Source organism: Gossypium hirsutum, chromosome D09, assembly GCF_007990345.1.
Source record: "Gossypium hirsutum isolate 1008001.06 chromosome D09, Gossypium_hirsutum_v2.1, whole genome shotgun sequence".
Classification (NCBI taxonomy): domain Eukaryota; kingdom Viridiplantae; phylum Streptophyta; class Magnoliopsida; order Malvales; family Malvaceae; genus Gossypium; species Gossypium hirsutum.
The window spans coordinates 30045524-30063098 of record NC_053445.1 but is presented as its reverse complement, the minus strand read 5'-3'; the positions used below and the strand labels follow the sequence as shown (position 1 = coordinate 30063098).

Here is a 17575-nt window from a genome sequence, read left to right as displayed (position 1 = left end):
TGTTGACATGGCATGTTAGCAAAAATTAAAAAATCAATTTTAAAAAATTTTAAAAAATTAAAATGAATATTTAAATTTTTACTAGAATAAACCTAGACATACTGTTGTCGAGGTTCATTCGTTTCAAAGCTTATTTTAAAAAAATAAAATAAAATAAAATTTAAGCAAGTTATTTTTTAAATTTTTTTATAAATTTGTAAAACTTGATTAAAATTTATAATATATTAAATAAATTTAAAAATAATAAAAATCATTAAAAATGAATCTGGACAATCATATGTCCGGATTCATTCAAAAGATTTTTCTAAATTATATAAAGTTTAAAAAAATTAAAAATTTTATTTAAAATTTTGATATGTGTATCTATGTTTTAATTCTATCGGTATATACAAAATACAAAATATTTTATAAAATAAATAAAAAATAATTTTAATTTAATTAATCTTATGTATAAAGTATTTTTAATGTATGAATATATCCAATTATTTAAAAATTTTAGGCTAAAAAATAATTGATACACCTTTTAGGCTACACATGTAATAAAATAATCGATACACTATTTTAATTAGATACATTCATGCATTAAAAAAAACTTTACACATATGATGAATAAAATTAAAATTATTTATATTTATTTGATAAAATATTTATTTATTTATTTTATATACATCCTAAAAGCTACCAACCGAATTAAAACATTGATACACATATCAAATTTTTAAAGAAAATTAATTTTTAATATGTTTAAACTTTATGTAATTTAGAAAAATCATCTTGAATGAATTTGGGCATATGGTTGTCCAAATTAATTTTGAGCTTAACTTTTAAATGATGATTATTATTATTTTTAAAAATTTTGAAATTTATTTAATATTTTTATAATTTTTAATAATTCTTTTACAAATTTATAAAATTTTAAAAATATTTTTTAAAATTTTTTTTAAAAATTTTGAAACAAATGAACTTGGACTGCCATTTGTCCAGGTTTATTCTAGTGAAAAATTAAATATTCCTTTTAATTTTTTTATTTTAAAAAATTGAATTATTTACTTCTATTTTTTCATCAACAATTGTCGTTGACATGGAGGACCACGTTTTGTTATGTAATAGTCAATGTTTGTTAAAGGGCCTCTTTAACTAGTTTTGTAAGTTAAAGGGTTCAATTTGGTGCAAAAGGTCGCAATGGCTTAGTTGATCTTTTTCGAAAAAGTTAGAAAGCCTCTTAAACCGTTAAGCAAAATATGAAATATACAAAATTCCTAAACTGCAAGTGCAGAAGGAATTGGGTCAATTTGTTGTCTAGATTCATCACTCTGAATCTAGATAATCATTTATCCGAATTCATCTTTTATGTAAGATAATTTTTATAAATTTATATATTTTTAAAAAATTAATATTTTTATTAAAATTTGTCATGTGTTATGATCTGAAGTTATCATGTGTCAAATTTCTATTAATTGTTAGTTTTATGTCATCAAATTTTATGGACATTACTACAAAGGTATCAAAGTGTGGTAGACAAAGCCCGGCCCAACCCCATTAAAATAAAAAATTTCCCATTTAGGTATTTTTATAATTTATAAAATTTTAAATTAGTAATGGTAAAATTACATTTTACCTTTTATCTTCCAAAAATAATAAAAAATTAATTTAATCATTTAAAAATTATAAATATATAAACTATTAAAATAGTAAAATATATTTTTATTATGGTAAAAATATGTAATTTAATTCCGTCTCCAAAATTTTTTTTAACTTCACTCCTAGTGGTAGAATGTAAATTCAAATATCAATTAAGCTAAAAAAATAGGTACTAATTTGATACAAATGTACAAGTTGAGTACAATATACATATTAACTAATATTTTTATTTTAGTCTATAATTGTCAGTTTGTGTTTTACGTATAAAATTAGCCTGCTGAGCACAAAACAACAAAAAACACCAACGTCGGATTTGCATCTTGCACTTCTCCCACTGAGCTGCTCTCTTTCCAATAAAAAACTCCCCAAATATAACATAAGCTTATCATATTACTAATCATTAAAGATATTCCAACGAAAACCAGAAAAAAAAATGTCTTGGAAATTCTTTGGCTCTCACTCTCTCCCTCTCTTCTTCCTCTTCTTCTTTTATTCCTTTCCTTTAATCTCAACTCAACACAATGATGATCCAACATTTAAAACCATGCATGATTTCTCTGGGTACCCAGTTGATGAATCATCACACACTTTTACACCATCAAATTCAATCTCACTTTCAGTTGATATTCAAGCTCTGCAAAAACAGGTTGTTTTAATTCCCCCCCCTCAAATCTTTTGAAATATGGGTTTTTGTGTTTGGGGGTTTAATGTTGTAAAATGGGAAATTTTTTTTGTGCTTTAGATTGATGAGCTATCAACTTTCTCGGACACACCTGCCCCATCAGTAACTAGGATTCTCTACACTGAGAATGATGTATTGGCTCGCAGGTAATTCGTGTATTCTTGTTTGTATATTTCGCCGTTTTGCAAACATGGTTAAGGCACTTTTATATAATTTTCGGTAAATTAATTTGTATTGTGTAGATTTTGAAACTTTAGAGCTGTATTCGGGTTATTTTTTTCATGTCTTATTGTGCTTTATATTGGTTTTTAGTTATATTTTGTATTTCATATTGCTTAATCGTGTCGGGTCTAATATTGCGGATTTAGTTTTTCGTCTAATTAAAGGACTCAATTTTTATTTATTTATTTTGTTGATACTGCTTCTAAATGATTTTAGGATCAATTGTAAATTTCAGGAAATGAAAAATGGAAACCTAGTTGTTTAGTTTAGTGTTGTTGAGTTGAGTTCTATGTACAACTATATTTCTACGCGGTAGTGAGTTTCATCCTAGTCGCGGTTGCGGTCTCATTCACCATGGTTGTTGTGGATGTTTGTAGTGTTTCAGTGAATTTGGTATTGTCATGGACGATACACAATATGATGCAAAGATTATAAGTTCCGGTGTTCTACCGCATTTACATTACATAATGACCACATTTTAGAACTGTGCATCCGTTCGGGTTCAATAATGTTTTCTTTGCAACATTTAACTACAGGTACGTCAAAAATTTAATGGGACTCGCTGGGCTTTCCGTTACAGAGGATGTTGTCGGGAACATTTTCGGTCGGTGGTAGGTTCTTCTTTTTTTGATTGCTGATTGTCCCATCTTACTAAGATTCTTCTTGTTATTATTGATTTCAGCTGAGAATTTTAATGCCACCTCGAATGAGTGATTGATGTTTGATTATTTCCAAAACGGGATTGCATCAGTATTATTGTAAGAAGCTATGTTGGACTTCATTTTTCTTGAAGTATTTGTATCCTACTCTTATGTCCTATGCATTTAGGGACGTGTATGAGTTTGAGTAACTGATACTCACACCCAAGTACATGAAAAAACTGATACTTACACCCGAATCTGAGTAACATAGCTTTTAAGTTACATATGTTGTTACATCTGGCATTTATTTGTTTGTTTGAATTCTCTCTGCTGATTAACTATTATGGTTAGAATGTCAAATGTGCTTTATCTTGATTAATCCGGTTACAGTTTGTTGATGATTTTGGACCAACCTCGTGTTAATTATTGATGGCGTGGATATGAATTTTAAAAATAACTGGTTGTTTTCATGTGTATCTGAGAGCTCCGCGATTGATTTTAGTTTACTCTTGGTTTCTTCACGCCACTGCAATGTCACTGTTCTAATATCCACTCTTCATCTTGTTCTCACTGTATTTCTGATTTGCATTTTGTCTTCAAGCTTACATTAATATTGAGACCTTCATTTCTTGGATGATGTGTTCATTGCTTTTGTTTTGGTTCTTTGAATGCTTTTTACAATGCAGGGATGGCTATGAACCAGAGCTTACTGCAGTGGCAACAGGTTCTCACATCGATGCTATTCCGTACTCCGGGAAGTATGATGGTGTCGTCGGTGTTTTAGGTGCAATAGAAGCCATTAATGCACTAAAGCGGTTTGTGATTTGTCACAATGTTTTAAACCTATAATATCCTTAAACCCTAATCTAATGTTGGTTTTTAAAGTATTTGATTCATTTTCTAGCAAAACAAAATAATCTTCATTCTGATAACTGTATATCTTTTCGATTAAGATCTTTGTTTGCCTAGGTTAATGCATTGTGGCTAAAACTTTTGTCCATGATAAATGGATTATTGCAGGTCCGGGTTCAAACCTAAAAGGTCATTGGAGATAATTTTATTCACTTCAGAAGAGCCAACACGCTTTGGGATCAGCTGTTTGGGAAGGTTAGCATGACTGAGTAGCAGACTTTTCTTTTTTGCAGATTTAACTTGTTTATTACACTCCAAACTATGTTTCTCTGAATTTTTATTTTTCTGGAAGTACCCATGTCAGACCCCTGTATTGACACTTTCATTATGAGTATGGGAATGAGCCTCCAAGGACTCTCCAAATACATGAAAAAAACTTTAAAAAATTGAGCATACTTGTATCCGACACTCGCATTTGTGTCCGAGTAAAGTAGAACTTCATATGTCTCATAGCTAGGGATAACTTCTTGACTTGGGTTTGAAGTCTCTGATATGTTTCGTCAACATGCAGCCGCTTATTGGCTGGCAGTGAAGCACTTGCTGAAGCTTTAAAGGCGACAGTTGATGGTCAAAACATTTCGTTCTTAGAAGCCGCAAGATCTGCTGGTTATGCTAGAGATGAAGATGATTTATCCAGAGTGTTTCTGAAGAATGACAGTTACTCGGCTTTTGTTGAGTTGCATATAGAACAAGCGCCGATTCTCGAAGAAGAAGGTATCTTGCTTTTGAATGTTACAGTTTTCTCTTTCTTACAATGTGTTGGGATCGGCTTATCCGTATGATTCTTTATTTCAGGTATATCTATTGGCGTAGTTACTAACATCGCTGCCCCTGCAAGCATAAAAGTAGATTTTGAAGGCAATGGTGGTCATGCAGGTGGCGTCTTGATGCCAGACAGGTTAATATTACCGATAGTGACTATTTTTTTTTTCTTTGAAATACTAGTGCCTACACGTATATGGAGTGAGTACGGGAATATGACCCTTCAATAACCTTCCAAATAAACGAAAAAACTTGGGAAAAAAATTGAACATCCTAGTCCAACATAAGAGTGACATTCTTATAACGCTAATGCCAACTTCTGCAACTTTTGTGTTTCATTGATGCTGATTGTAAATAGCATATTTCATATATATATATATTTATTTCCAAAGGTCGGAGTAGTTTGGTTAAATTAGATTCAGGTTCTGTTAGATCATCCTCATTATACTTTTTTCTAGAATGCTTATTAAGTAAAAAGATCCATAACCTGTGTGTATACTATTGAGTGCAGAAATGATGCTGGACTGGCAGCTGCCAAGTTAATGTTAGCTATCGAGAAACATGCAACAGAATCCGGATCACTTGATACTGTTGGTACAGTAGGTAAATCTGAAGGAAATATTTTCATGTTTTCGTTAAAAGAGTTCTTCTGCACTAAACGAAGCTTCCTTTATTTCATCTGAATAGATTTTTTTCCAACTAATATAAATTTATTATTTTTGTTTTCTAGGGATTTTGGAGCTTTACCCGGGAGCAATCAATAGCATCCCTAGTAAAGCTCACCTTGAAATTGGTAAGTATCATGCAATGTTAATCGGACTTGGTTGTGCCTAACACGGGTATTTTCAGATCTTTTTCTTATATTTGGAAGGTCTTTGGAGGGTCATATCCCGGTTCTCATATTCATATATGCGTTGGACATTGGTGTTGAAGATGGTTATTTCAGGAAAAATGAAGAATTGGAGCAACATGGTATTATGTTAGCAAGTATTCTTCCAAGAGAATCTAAGTTTACTATGAGAATCTTTAGTTGTCTCACATGCTTAATCCAAGTCAAAAAAGCCTACTTCAACAAAGATAGAACCTATTTTGCTCCAACTTTATTTTTCTTGAAGTACCTATGTCTGATACCAGTCTTTGATGCACATTTGGATCTAGATGTGATATATGACCCTCCAAATACATGGAAAAGCTTCTAAAATTTTGAATATACTTGTGTCAGACACATACTCATATCTAACATTCACACAAATCCTAGTAACAGAAGATAGAACCATTCTTAAATTTGCCTGACCTCACTCTTGGATAATATGGGCTGTATATCTGGATTACTATCTGATAATCAGATACATTTTCGTTTCTTATTACTTTTTTTTTGGTAGATGTACGAGATATCGAGGAAAGCTTTAGGAATGCTGTTATTAATAAAATCCATAAAGCTGCAAAATCAATTGCCAAAAAGCGCAAGGTCACCTTATCAGAATTCAAGATCATAAATCAGGACCCACCAGCTCATTCTAACGGATCAGTAATCAAAGCAGTGGTAGACGCCTCGGATGAGCTGAACCTAACGTATAAGTATATGATCAGCAGAGCTTACCATGACTCACTGTTTATGGCAAGGTAAGGGAATGGTATTTAGAAACTAAATCTTTTGCAAGCTCCAAAACTATATGTTTAGCATAAAGCTGAAGTTCCGGTACCAAATATTTTGAAGAATTATATGAGCATATAAACTATGCAGTTTCGATGTCTTTTAGATTGTAAATTTTAGGAGAATAAATGGAGCGTGGACACTCAATCCTGAAATGTTGAATTGTTTCAAATGCTAGGCTTACTGAATTTTGCTAGACTATTCTATCTTTAGATGGCTCTGGGGGATGTTCTCTTGGAAAAGTGCTGGGATTCTCTATAATTGAGCCGAGCCGAGTCGAGCTCAAACTCGACTAAATATTCAAAGCTTGAAGCTCAGTAACTTGCAAGCATAGATATCTCATTTACATGCCTAATTCTCTCCATCCAACCCATCCTGATAAACTAGGAACATGCATGAATGTCTGGATAGAGAAGAAAAGCTCCCGATTCAGATTTCGGATCCTTTTCCCAAATATTAACTTTCACTGTAAGGGAAAGGAATTGTCGAGGGGATTAGTCATAATATGCACAATTTTACTGTAAATACACAATTAAACATGCCAATGTAGTCTCAATTTCACAATCATCAGCATTGTCATCATGATTAAATACTACAATTAGATGCTGATATTCAGATTTCATATTCATCCAGGATAGCTCCAATGGGCATGATATTTATTCCATGTTACAAAGGTAAGATCTGCGTTCTCTTACACCTAAGAATCAATGTAATTTTTTCTACCAATCCTTTTAAATCAACTAAATTATTGTGATTAGAGTATCACATATCTATGTTATTTGGACTTGGATGCGAGTGTCGGATATGATTAAGTGTTTTTTTAATGTATTTGGAGGGTTTTTAGCTATGTTGCTTCGACTCTTCATTTTACTCAAAGTATCTATGTTTAACTCATATTGGTGATAAAAACTTTCAAGGATCCTCCAAATACATTAGAAAACTTTCAATGAATAGACATGTGTCAAACACAAATCCATATTCGATACTCATAATTCAGTCCAATTAACATGTCTTTGTCATATCCACTTATCTATGTTCCGATCTTGTATTTCAAGAAATGAAAAGTTAGAGCAACATAGTCGCACAAAATGCTAAGTAGAACTACAGCAGCAAAAGCATTTCATTTATCAACAACATATACTGCATCAGATTTCAGATTAAGTACATAGCATTTAAGTATAGTAACATGGTGTGCATGGATTGTTGAACTGCATTCGAGCTAATGAACATGAGAACAAACTTAAAGCAGATTAAATTGTATTGGTATTTGCAGGATATAGTCATAAGCCAGAAGAATATGCGTCACCTCAGGATTTAGAAAATGGGGTGAAGGTATTAGCGCTAACCTTGGCCAAGTTGTCTTTGCGTTGATGTGTTGTTGTATATTGTAGTTTTTATTAGGCTGGTTAATGCCACTCTTTGTCAATATTTTCAATAATAACAACTTTGGCATTTATGAAAACTTTGTATCATGTTTGAGAATCCAATCTCAAAGATAATGGAACTCCTACAATTTGGCTTTCTTCTTTTTCTTGGTGCAGTGGAAGATACTGTAAGATGCTTGAGGTGAAAGTTGAGATAATAAGTGTTGAATTTAGCTCCCAACCTTTCAAAACTAATCCAATTTGATCATCACCTTTTCAAAAAGTGTTGAATTCTTTTTAAAAAGTGTTGAATTGTTGTTTTTTAATTGAAATCCTGACGCAAATGTTAAATTTTTAAACATAATAGCTTGCATGGCAATTCATGTGTAGTTGATGTTAACTTTTTTTATGAACTTTTTATATATATATATATATTTTAAATTTTTTTATTTTTATAATTTTAAAATTATTTGTTAATGTAAGACAAATCAGGTCATATCAAACAATGTTGTAGTCAATATATTTTTCAAACAATATATTCTTCAAACAAATACGATTTGATTTTTTTTCTAAAAAAAAGTTAATAGTCAAATTTAGCTCAAAAAATAATTAGACTCAAATTGATAATATATATAAATGTTCAAGGCTAAATTTATCAATATGCCTTAAATTTAAATAAAAAAAAATATTTTCTATAATACTAGTATGGTTGGCATTGGGTTAGTTTTTTAATCTTTTAACTAATTTATAGAGTAAAAATGTAAAGGTTATAATATCTTCCAAGTTCCCGAATCATTTGTATATTTGAAATTTAGCCTACATGGACCTGAATTTAACAAATTGACATTTTTAAAATTAATATTAACATTTTAATCAGAACAAAGTATTTAAAATTACCAAATGGCATCATAAAAGTTTAGGCACCAATTTATGTTTGACTATTGTTAAATAATTTTAGGAAATAATAAATGGACACATTCATTTTCTTTTATGCAATATTGAGGGTAAGAGACAAGAGTGACAATATTTAAACTTGTGTTAAGTGGACATTTGATAAAAGTTTTAACCACCGTTTCATACAAATTAAGACAAAAACACATCCAGTTGAAAAGCCCTAAAGACCTTTCTGTATTAGATATAATTCTTCAAATTAGATTTGATCCAAATTTAAAAGTTTTCTATCCACGCCGCAGTTGAAGAAGTTGGCATACAAGATTAAGGAGTAGGTTCAAATTTTATTGTTGTAAAATAGAGTTATTATTTGAATAGAATTTTAAGTATTATTAATTAATATTAGAGTTAATTATGTTAATTGTTTTGAATAATGTTACTTTGCATTGATTACATAAAGTAAAATTATATTATATGTTGAATATATTAAAAATTCTTTAACTATGATTTGAAAATTTTCTATTATAATATTTAATTTGATAAATTAATATATTCTAATTATTTAAAAATTTGATTGAATATTAAACGTGTAAAACTACATGCAATGCATGTGTCAATAGAATCTACTATATATAAAAGCACGAAAAAATTAAATTGAGGAGAATAATCTTTATTTTCCATCTTATTACTAAATGTAATGATAATATTTAATTTAAAATTATTAGTTAAAAAAGTTGAAATGAAATAATTATACATTTAAGAATTATTACAATTTAATAAAAGCTGTGATAATTACACATTTAAAAAGAATTAGAATTTAAGTTATAATTATTAATTAAAAAATTGTGCTAATTTTAAATTAAAATTATTATTGAATAGATTTTTAAGCATAAAATATAGGGAAAAAAGGTTGTGATAATTAAAATTAAAATTAAAATTTACCATTATTAGTTAAAAATTCACTTAAACAAAATTTGTGTTAGTTTTATTTTAAAAAAATTGTGATAATTTTATTGATGTAAAATAGAGATATTATTTAAATAGATTTTTAAGTAAATTAATTGTCACTTATTAATATTAGAATTAATTATGTTAGTTAATTATTATTTTGAATAATATTATAGGTTGAATCTGTAAAAACTATTTTAAATATTATTTAAAAAAATTCTATTACAATAAATTAATATATTTTAATTATACTCAATAAATTTAAATAAATATATTATATTACGGTAATAGATAAAATAGATATGTATTGTTGTCCACAAAATCGTAATTAAACAAAAAAATCCATCGCTATTTATTGCTGTCCGTACTTAGCTGTAACTCAGATTTCACGATTGTAGTGAAAAGTAACAAAAATCGAATATTCGAGTTGGATTAAATTGGTTAGATTTTTATATTAGACTTGAATTTGAAAAATAAAAAAACTAGTTTCTATTTCTCCTTTCTTCCCCAAGAAACCACAAAATGTTGTCCGCTGGATCTTCGGTTAAGGCTAGGTGATCAACCTCCACTACCTCGCCCATTCAAATTTAAAAAATCCTGAATTTGTTTGAATTTTCTGGCGATACTATGGATGAATCTTTCTTCGATCTAATGGAATTCTTGAAGAAACCTACCATAACCGAAACATTCGTCGACATTTTGTTATGTGCGGTGCCCATATGGTTAGCAGTGATGATCGGGCTCTTCATCGGTTGGGCTTGGCGTCCTAGGTGGACCAGCTTGGTTTTTCTAGGTCTCCGATCTAAGTTCCGGTTCGTCTGGACTGCTCCCCCTGGGTTCGGAGCTCGCCGACTCTGGCTCGCCTTTACTGCTCTTTCCGCTTTCTCTGTTTGCCGTACTGTTTTCTCCAACTTTATTAAAGGGAGAGCCAGGAAATCGACTGCTGAAACTTCCAATTCGGCGGTTCCTTTACAATCTCCGTCGCCTACTGTGAGGATTTCGCCTGAAGGAGCGGCTGGTACAGTTAGGTTAGTGTTATATATATATATACACTTACTTTTTAGGTTTTGTATTTGTGTAATTAAAACTTAACTTTTTTGCAATATTTTTTTCTTAAGAAAAATAATGCTACTTGGCTCGTTTATTTTATTTTATATGATTTCTATTAAGGTAAAATATGAATTAGGCTTTCTAATTGAACTTTAAAAAATTGACCTAATTATGAAAATGGGGATATGAGAAAATTGTTTATAGGTTAAACCGGAATCTTTAATATATAGTCATGTCAACGCATTTTGGTCATTAATATGGAAGTTTTAGTAATTAGCCTCGATAGCGAGTTATGAAAGTGAAGAATTTGTATAGATCTTATGGTTAGGAATCAGGATTGTTGAAGAAATTGACTGGCTGTTCATCCGGTGATACTTTCCTTCAGCTAATGTTATATACTAGTTAAAGGAATTTATTTTTCTCTTAAAGCATACTCTAATAGTAGGACTGGTGATGTGTAATTTAAGTTAGTAATGTCAAAACCTAGCTAATCTATTGAATCTAGTATGGTTTAACGGTAATTTTTGGGACAAATTTTATGAGAATTCTGTCTAATATGCATCAATATTAAGTATGCAGTGTAATGTTTAGCATGGCTCAAAGACGGTTACATGAAATTCATAATAATTAAGGACTGCTAAGACTTAAGAGGGTTAGAAATTGGTGACCGATCTTATGTTAAATATTTTAGAATCACCTTTTTTTTTATGGTTCTCTGGCAGGTTAATGTCCCGCACCTGGTAAGGGGGAATGGGGTCTAGAATCCCTGCCTTGTGGAAAATCCACCTTCTAGGGGAGCTGTGTGTACCATCTGGTCAAGCTCCAGGGTTATTTAAACATCATCCTTAGGATATAGGGAAGTGAGCAAACTGAGCTTGTAAGGAAATAGTTGGGAAAAATGCTTATATATGGTTCTACCTATACAAGATGAAACTAATCGTGGTATTGATGTGGAAAACCTGAAAATTATATAACAAATTTATTTAATAGTCATAGTTAAGGTCAAAAGAATTTGGATGTTGGAAACATGTTTCATGACTTTGCTACAACAGTGTTGAATGTAGATATCGTAGTTATATGTGTTTAATGCCAAAAGAAAATATTTTGATCTAGATAAACTTTTAATGCCAAAAGATTTATCTAATCAAGCTTTTAAGTTATGAGATGTCAGTTGTAGAGCTTGTTTGCTGAAAAGGAAATATCCTTACATGCTTTGGCTATATAACTAAAGAAAATTTCCCCCTTACGTGCTATTGCTAGTGCATGCATGTTTTGGTTGTAATGCTCTGGCTGTTTTTACTTGTTCAAGAATTTATTGAAATATAATTTTTATTTTTGCAGTAATTTCAATGTCATTGTTGGAAGCATATTATTTCCTGCTGTAATTAGTCTTGTTGTGTTACTATTGGTATGGTTAATGCTGTTTCTTGCATGAGCATGTTCATGATTGATACCTATTTCTTTACAGCCCCACCACTAAGGCTGAAGAAAGGCAACAGGATATTGTCACTGAGAATGATTTGGCTCACCTCTTACATTTACTTGAAGGCAAGGAAGGGGAGATGGAATGGCAAAATATGATGGAAAGGACTACCCCGAACATGTCATACCAAGCATGGCGCCATGAGCCTGAGGTAGGTTTCTGATTATTGATGCACTTCTAATATCATAGAGAGTTGCCATGAAACTTGTAGGATCTGTCTTACTCTAATAAATAAAACTTGCCACATAAACATTATAGTTTTAGGAATAAATTTTCTGATTTTTTGGTTCTCTTCTCTCTCCTATAAGATAGAATGAGAGCTTGGGTGAAATTGGGAAATCCCACAGTTCACTTTCCTGTGATCTTGAATGGCTTTGAGCATTCTGCCTGGCTTTTGATATCTTATGAGTTGCCATGGAACTCGTAGATTTGTCTAAAGGAAAAGCTTGCCACATAAAATGTTATAGTTTCAGGAAGAAATTTAGTAATGCTTTTTCATTCTCTCTCATTGAGAACTGGGGGGAATTTGGGATGTCCCTGCAGTTTACTTTCCTGTGATCTTGAATGGTTTCCAGCTTTCTGCATTGCTTGTAGATCTTGTCGGCATCACATTTCTTTATTCATGTGGCATTTGATTTATGACTGAACCTAAGCATTTTTATTTATCGAATTTTCAGAGGTTATTAGGTCGGAGGATGGAAAATGTCAAATGGCTTCACATGATACTTCACCATTTCTTTTTATTTTGTTTTTCTTAGATGGAATTCCGTGTTTGATCATGCATTGTATGATACCTGATGGTCATATAGGCCACATGTATTACTTACTGTGATTTTGTTTACAGAATGCCCCTGCAATTTATCGTAGTAGAACTGTCTTTGAGGATGCAACTCCAGAGTTGGTCAGAGATTTCTTCTGGGATGATGAGTTTCGACCAAAGTGGGACACTATGCTTTCATATGTTAAAATTTTGGAGGAGTGCCCTCGTACAGGGACAATGACTGTTCACTGGATAAAGAAGGTAGGTGAGATGAATGGTTTGTATAATATTTTTTACTGATTTTTTTTGGAGTAATAAGCTTTAAAGCGTTTAAGACTTTGTATGGACTCACATATCTCGGCTTGTTTCATCTTTTTGGCAGTTCCCCTTTTTCTGCAGTGATCGGGAGTACATAATTGCTCGAAGAATATGGGAGGCTGGAAATGCTTACCATTGTGTGACAAAGGTACATGCTATAACTATGTTGCACTAACTCTTCATATTTGTTGCAGTACCGGTGTCCAGCACATGGGGATGGGGGTATGACCTCCAAAGTTCCTTCAAATACAGAAAAAATTCAAAAATCTGACCATACCCATTTTGGACACTGTAACACATCCACCACTCACACAGACTCTGAGCAACATAGGGCTTAACATTCTATTGTTTAGTTTGATCTGTTAATTTTCAGTAAATCTATATTCCTTTGGAGTTGCTATGAAGGGGTCTGGTGATATTAATTTATGAAGGAGCATTAGGGGTGGGGTAGGGTGTGGAGGAGGGACAGTGAAGAGTGGTTTATTAAGGTGATTGTCTGTGGCGGTGGTAAGCATGGCTAATAATTCTATATGACAATTAAGTTTATTTAAATAAATGACTTCAACAAGTATTTATTAGGTGCTGCACTTTATCTTGATCATCAAGTAACTAATTTTTGCATAAAATTGACTTCAAATTGTGTTGTTTCATTTTTTTTTCTTTTAAGTATCTGTGTTTTACACCCATGTCTAATAGATATAGGGTATATTCCTCCCATGACCTTCTAAATACATGAAAACTTTTGGAAAAATATGAACATACTTGTGCCAAACACATACTTGAAGATACTCATACCCAAGTCTGAGTAGCATAGCTTCTGAAGATGCTTGAATCACCCGTGTCTGTTGAGCCTGTTTTAATATCATGTGTGTGTATTATGGTTCGTGTAGAGGAAAGAAATAGGTTACTATATGTAATCCAGTGTGGGTTTCTGCATGAGGGTGCTAAAACAAGCTATAAATTGTTTCAGGGAGTGCCATATCCTGATTTGCAAAAGCGTGACAAGCCAAGACGTGTGGAGCTTTACTTTTCGAGTTGGGTTATCAGGGCAGGTAAGTCCTTTCAGTCAACCTCTCGATTATTACAGCAAAACTTTGGACACTGTTATCAACAGTCTCATTTTTATTATTCAATTCGTGATGCAGTGGAGTCCAGGAAAGGAGATGGACAGATGACTGCTTGTGAAGTAGCTCTTGTACATTATGAAGACATGGGGATCCCGAAAGATGTAGCAAAATTGGGCGTTCGTCATGGGATGTGGGGAACTGTAAAGAAATTGCACTCAGGCATGAGGGCATACCAGAATGCGAGGAAAACCAACAGTTCCTTGTCAAGATGTGCACAGATGGCGAGGATTACTACAAAAATTTCTCCTGATGAGAGCGCGGGTTCTCTTCGTCCTGCTACCGTGGAAGATGAAAAGGATCGAACTATGGGTATGAGGAGGGAGCATGATAATGGGCTTGATTGGAAGTGGATAGCCATAGGTGGAACCGTAGCGCTGGCTTTTGGACTCCATTCAGGTATAATTGGAAAGGCATTGTTAGTGGGAGCAGGGAGGAGAATGGCCCGGCGGTGAGGTTTTTTTCTGGTGAGAAAATTCTAGATTTGAAATTACCCACGACACGCTATTGAAATGAATTATTTGTTATGTACCATAATCATATAATGAAATGCCTTAGGGCATGTTGCTCCACCTTCATTCGATTTTAACTTCTAAGCATGATTGGGCAGTATTACACCAAAATGTTACTCAAATATGATGGAATGTTTTCACTTTTATATAACAACAATTCAACTACAATACGAATATTCAAATGTTTTCAATTCCTACCTTCTATTCTTAAAAAGAGAAATAAATTTACTACTTTAGTTTTTTAATTAATGTATTTTTATTTATTGTTGAGTGTTTTTAAGTAAAATATATTAACATAAATTTTAATTGTAATCAAAGTATTTATATCATATTAAAAAAAATTGATACATTGTAGGGTAAACCATAAAAATAGTCATCCAACTATTAAGGTGTTTTTGTTTTAGTAAATTTTTTTATTTTAGTCACTAACGTTTACTCTTGACGCCAAATCACTTACAGTAGTATTCTTTTATTGGTATAATAATAACTTTAATATTTTAATGTTTATAGATTTTATTAATTTAGTCTTAAATCTAAAAAATTCAACAAATTTGACCATCAACTTAATCTTGATTCTTAAAAATTAAAAATTTTAAAAGTATGAAGCATATTTAAAGCTTCATTTTTCGATAAAATACATTAGATTTCAAAAAAGAATACATACAAAATTATAAAATATCTAGATGAATATTTATTTTTCTTATTTGTTAACATGAAATCTATTTATCAAAATAATAATTTTATAAATAAAAAATTTTAAAGGGAAAAAAATCATGAAGAAGACTTGTATAGATTCAGCTTCTCTTTTTTCAACGTTAACAACCACCATGTTTAGGTTGAGTTAAAATTACAGCCTGAGGTCGAAAAGGAGAAGAGTTGATGTCTTAAGGTCGTTGCCTAGAACAAGTTTGTCGTGTTTGAGGTTGTGCTTGAGGGCAAGCATGATGGGAAATGTATAGATGAGGATGAGATTTTGAATACCCAATATGTAGAAGGCTGTATTGGTAGCTTTACAACCAAATCTTGGCTCGATAGCACGATGATGGAAGATGTGAAAATTAAGGAGTTCAGAGTAAAAGTTATTGGTATTGGTAATTGTGGATGAAGACAATACGTAACGTTTAAGTAAAAATTTATAAAAAGTTAAATTTAACTTAAAAAGCATAGATCAAATTGAAAAAACTTATAAACTTATCCTCGAATTTAAGTAAAGCATTTTAATGTTGCTATGTTTTTGCTATGAAGTAGCCATAAATTCAAAATTAGATACAATAGTGTGTTGCTTCAAGTGCAACTTTGTAAAAGAAAATGAAGAAATCACAAATAGGATGTGTGGCTAAACAAGTTTATGGTTATGTAAAAACAATTAATGCTTACTTCGTTCTCCCTCCTCCACTCTTTAGAATTATTGTGTTATATTTTTAAATTATTCTATTATTTTATCTTTCCAAAATATCTCTTTATATACTCATTTAATGCATATCTTTACCTCTATACCTCAAGGCTATAAATATCTTAAGCTTATTTAAATGTTGAAGCTCGAGATTTGACCAAGTTACTTTTTAAAGTTAAATTGTTCGAGTTTATTTGTTTAGGCTTATTTATTTAAAAAGTTCAATATTCATGCTCAACTCCAAACTCATTATTTATGTCAAGCTGAAGTGTAAATTTGAATTGAGAATTTCAATACTACTTAAAACATATATATTCAGAAGAAAAACTCAATAGACATATGAGCTACGTGAATAAAGCATTTAGATGATGAATATCATTTTAGTATTGCTCAAATGAGTAGGAACGTTTATTTAGTAAATTGAAATAATAAATTTTAAATTTTATTTCGGTGTAAATTTCTGTTGGTATCGATTATATTAGAGCATATTGTAGATTTCGTTCATAATCGTAAAAAAATTATGTATCGGCCAGTATTAAAAATTTTTTAATATTTTTTAACTTAAATTTTAATTATTTATATGTACCAAAAAAATTATAAATATATTTTAAATTTAAATTTATTTATGTATTTTTATTATTTATTTTGAATTTGTTGAATTATGAATTGCTATATGCATAGAATGAAATAATCTTAATGTTTAATTTATAGAATAATTTTTTTTTGCTTGTTTAAATATGAATTGTATTTATGAAGCTTATAAAAGAATATTTTATATAGTTGATGAGTATTCTATTTTATTTTATGCATCTTAAAATTTTAGGATGAAATTTGAACCCATATCACCGACATTTATTTTAATTTTTATGAATATTTTATATTTGAGATTTATTTAATTTCATTATTTTGATATCCGTAATATTTTTTATATTCATATATCAAATGTTTTACAAAAATAAAGATAAATCCAAAACGGACCAATGACAACGGAAAAATGGTGAAATGATACGTTCATCAGTACAATATCGACTATCTTGATTTTGATACTCAAATTCAAATCAAGAGTTCGACCTTACTCATGGGTGTGATACCCATTTCATAACCAATCATTTATCGTTATAGAAAGCACCTGCACCTGTAACAATGAGATAAATTATTGCTACCAACAGTGGATACCTTAGTTTCAACCAAATGCAAGTTGAGCTTAAGCGACAATGA

The 17575-nt window shown here is 30.9% G+C and overlaps 2 protein-coding genes across 2 annotated transcripts; both read left to right on the top strand.

The window, feature by feature from the left end:
- Positions 1–1917: 1917 nt before the first annotated feature.
- Positions 1918–8036, top strand: LOC107891907 (ureidoglycolate hydrolase). Its single transcript, XM_016816831.2, has 12 exons — positions 1918–2287; positions 2384–2469; positions 3082–3156; positions 3873–4001; positions 4207–4293; positions 4610–4812; positions 4894–4996; positions 5372–5463; positions 5591–5653; positions 6243–6483; positions 7148–7188; positions 7788–8036. Exons 1-12 carry the CDS (start codon positions 2075–2077, stop codon positions 7883–7885), a joined length of 1431 nt encoding a protein of 476 aa, XP_016672320.2. The 5' UTR covers positions 1918–2074; the 3' UTR covers positions 7886–8036.
- Positions 8037–10103: 2067 nt separating this feature from the next.
- On the top strand, positions 10104–15024 carry LOC107891908 (stAR-related lipid transfer protein 7, mitochondrial). The gene is made up of 6 exons (XM_016816832.2): positions 10104–10745; positions 12236–12401; positions 13095–13271; positions 13393–13476; positions 14299–14380; positions 14474–15024. The coding sequence occupies exons 1-6, from the start codon at positions 10345–10347 to the stop codon at positions 14905–14907; spliced, it is 1344 nt and encodes a 447-aa protein (XP_016672321.1). The 5' UTR covers positions 10104–10344; the 3' UTR covers positions 14908–15024.
- The last annotated feature ends 2551 nt before the right edge of the window (positions 15025–17575 follow it).

What these genes read in the sequence shown, in the direction of transcription:
- LOC107891907 (XM_016816831.2), top strand. Translation starts at nt 2,075, where the DNA reads ATGTCTTGGAAATTCTTTGGCTCTCACTCTCTCCCTCTCTTCTTCCTC. An exon ending in GGGAACATTTTCGGTCGGTG is followed by an intron (nt 3,157 to 3,872) that starts GTAGGTTCTTCT and finishes TTTACAATGCAG; the next exon opens with GGATGGCTATGAACCAGAGC. An exon ending in GGCGTCTTGATGCCAGACAG is followed by an intron (nt 4,997 to 5,371) that starts GTTAATATTACC and finishes TATTGAGTGCAG; the next exon opens with AAATGATGCTGGACTGGCAG.
- LOC107891908 (XM_016816832.2), top strand. Translation starts at nt 10,345, where the DNA reads ATGGATGAATCTTTCTTCGATCTAATGGAATTCTTGAAGAAACCTACC. An exon ending in GGAGCGGCTGGTACAGTTAG is followed by an intron (nt 10,746 to 12,235) that starts GTTAGTGTTATA and finishes ATTTCTTTACAG; the next exon opens with CCCCACCACTAAGGCTGAAG. An exon ending in CTGTTCACTGGATAAAGAAG is followed by an intron (nt 13,272 to 13,392) that starts GTAGGTGAGATG and finishes TCTTTTTGGCAG; the next exon opens with TTCCCCTTTTTCTGCAGTGA.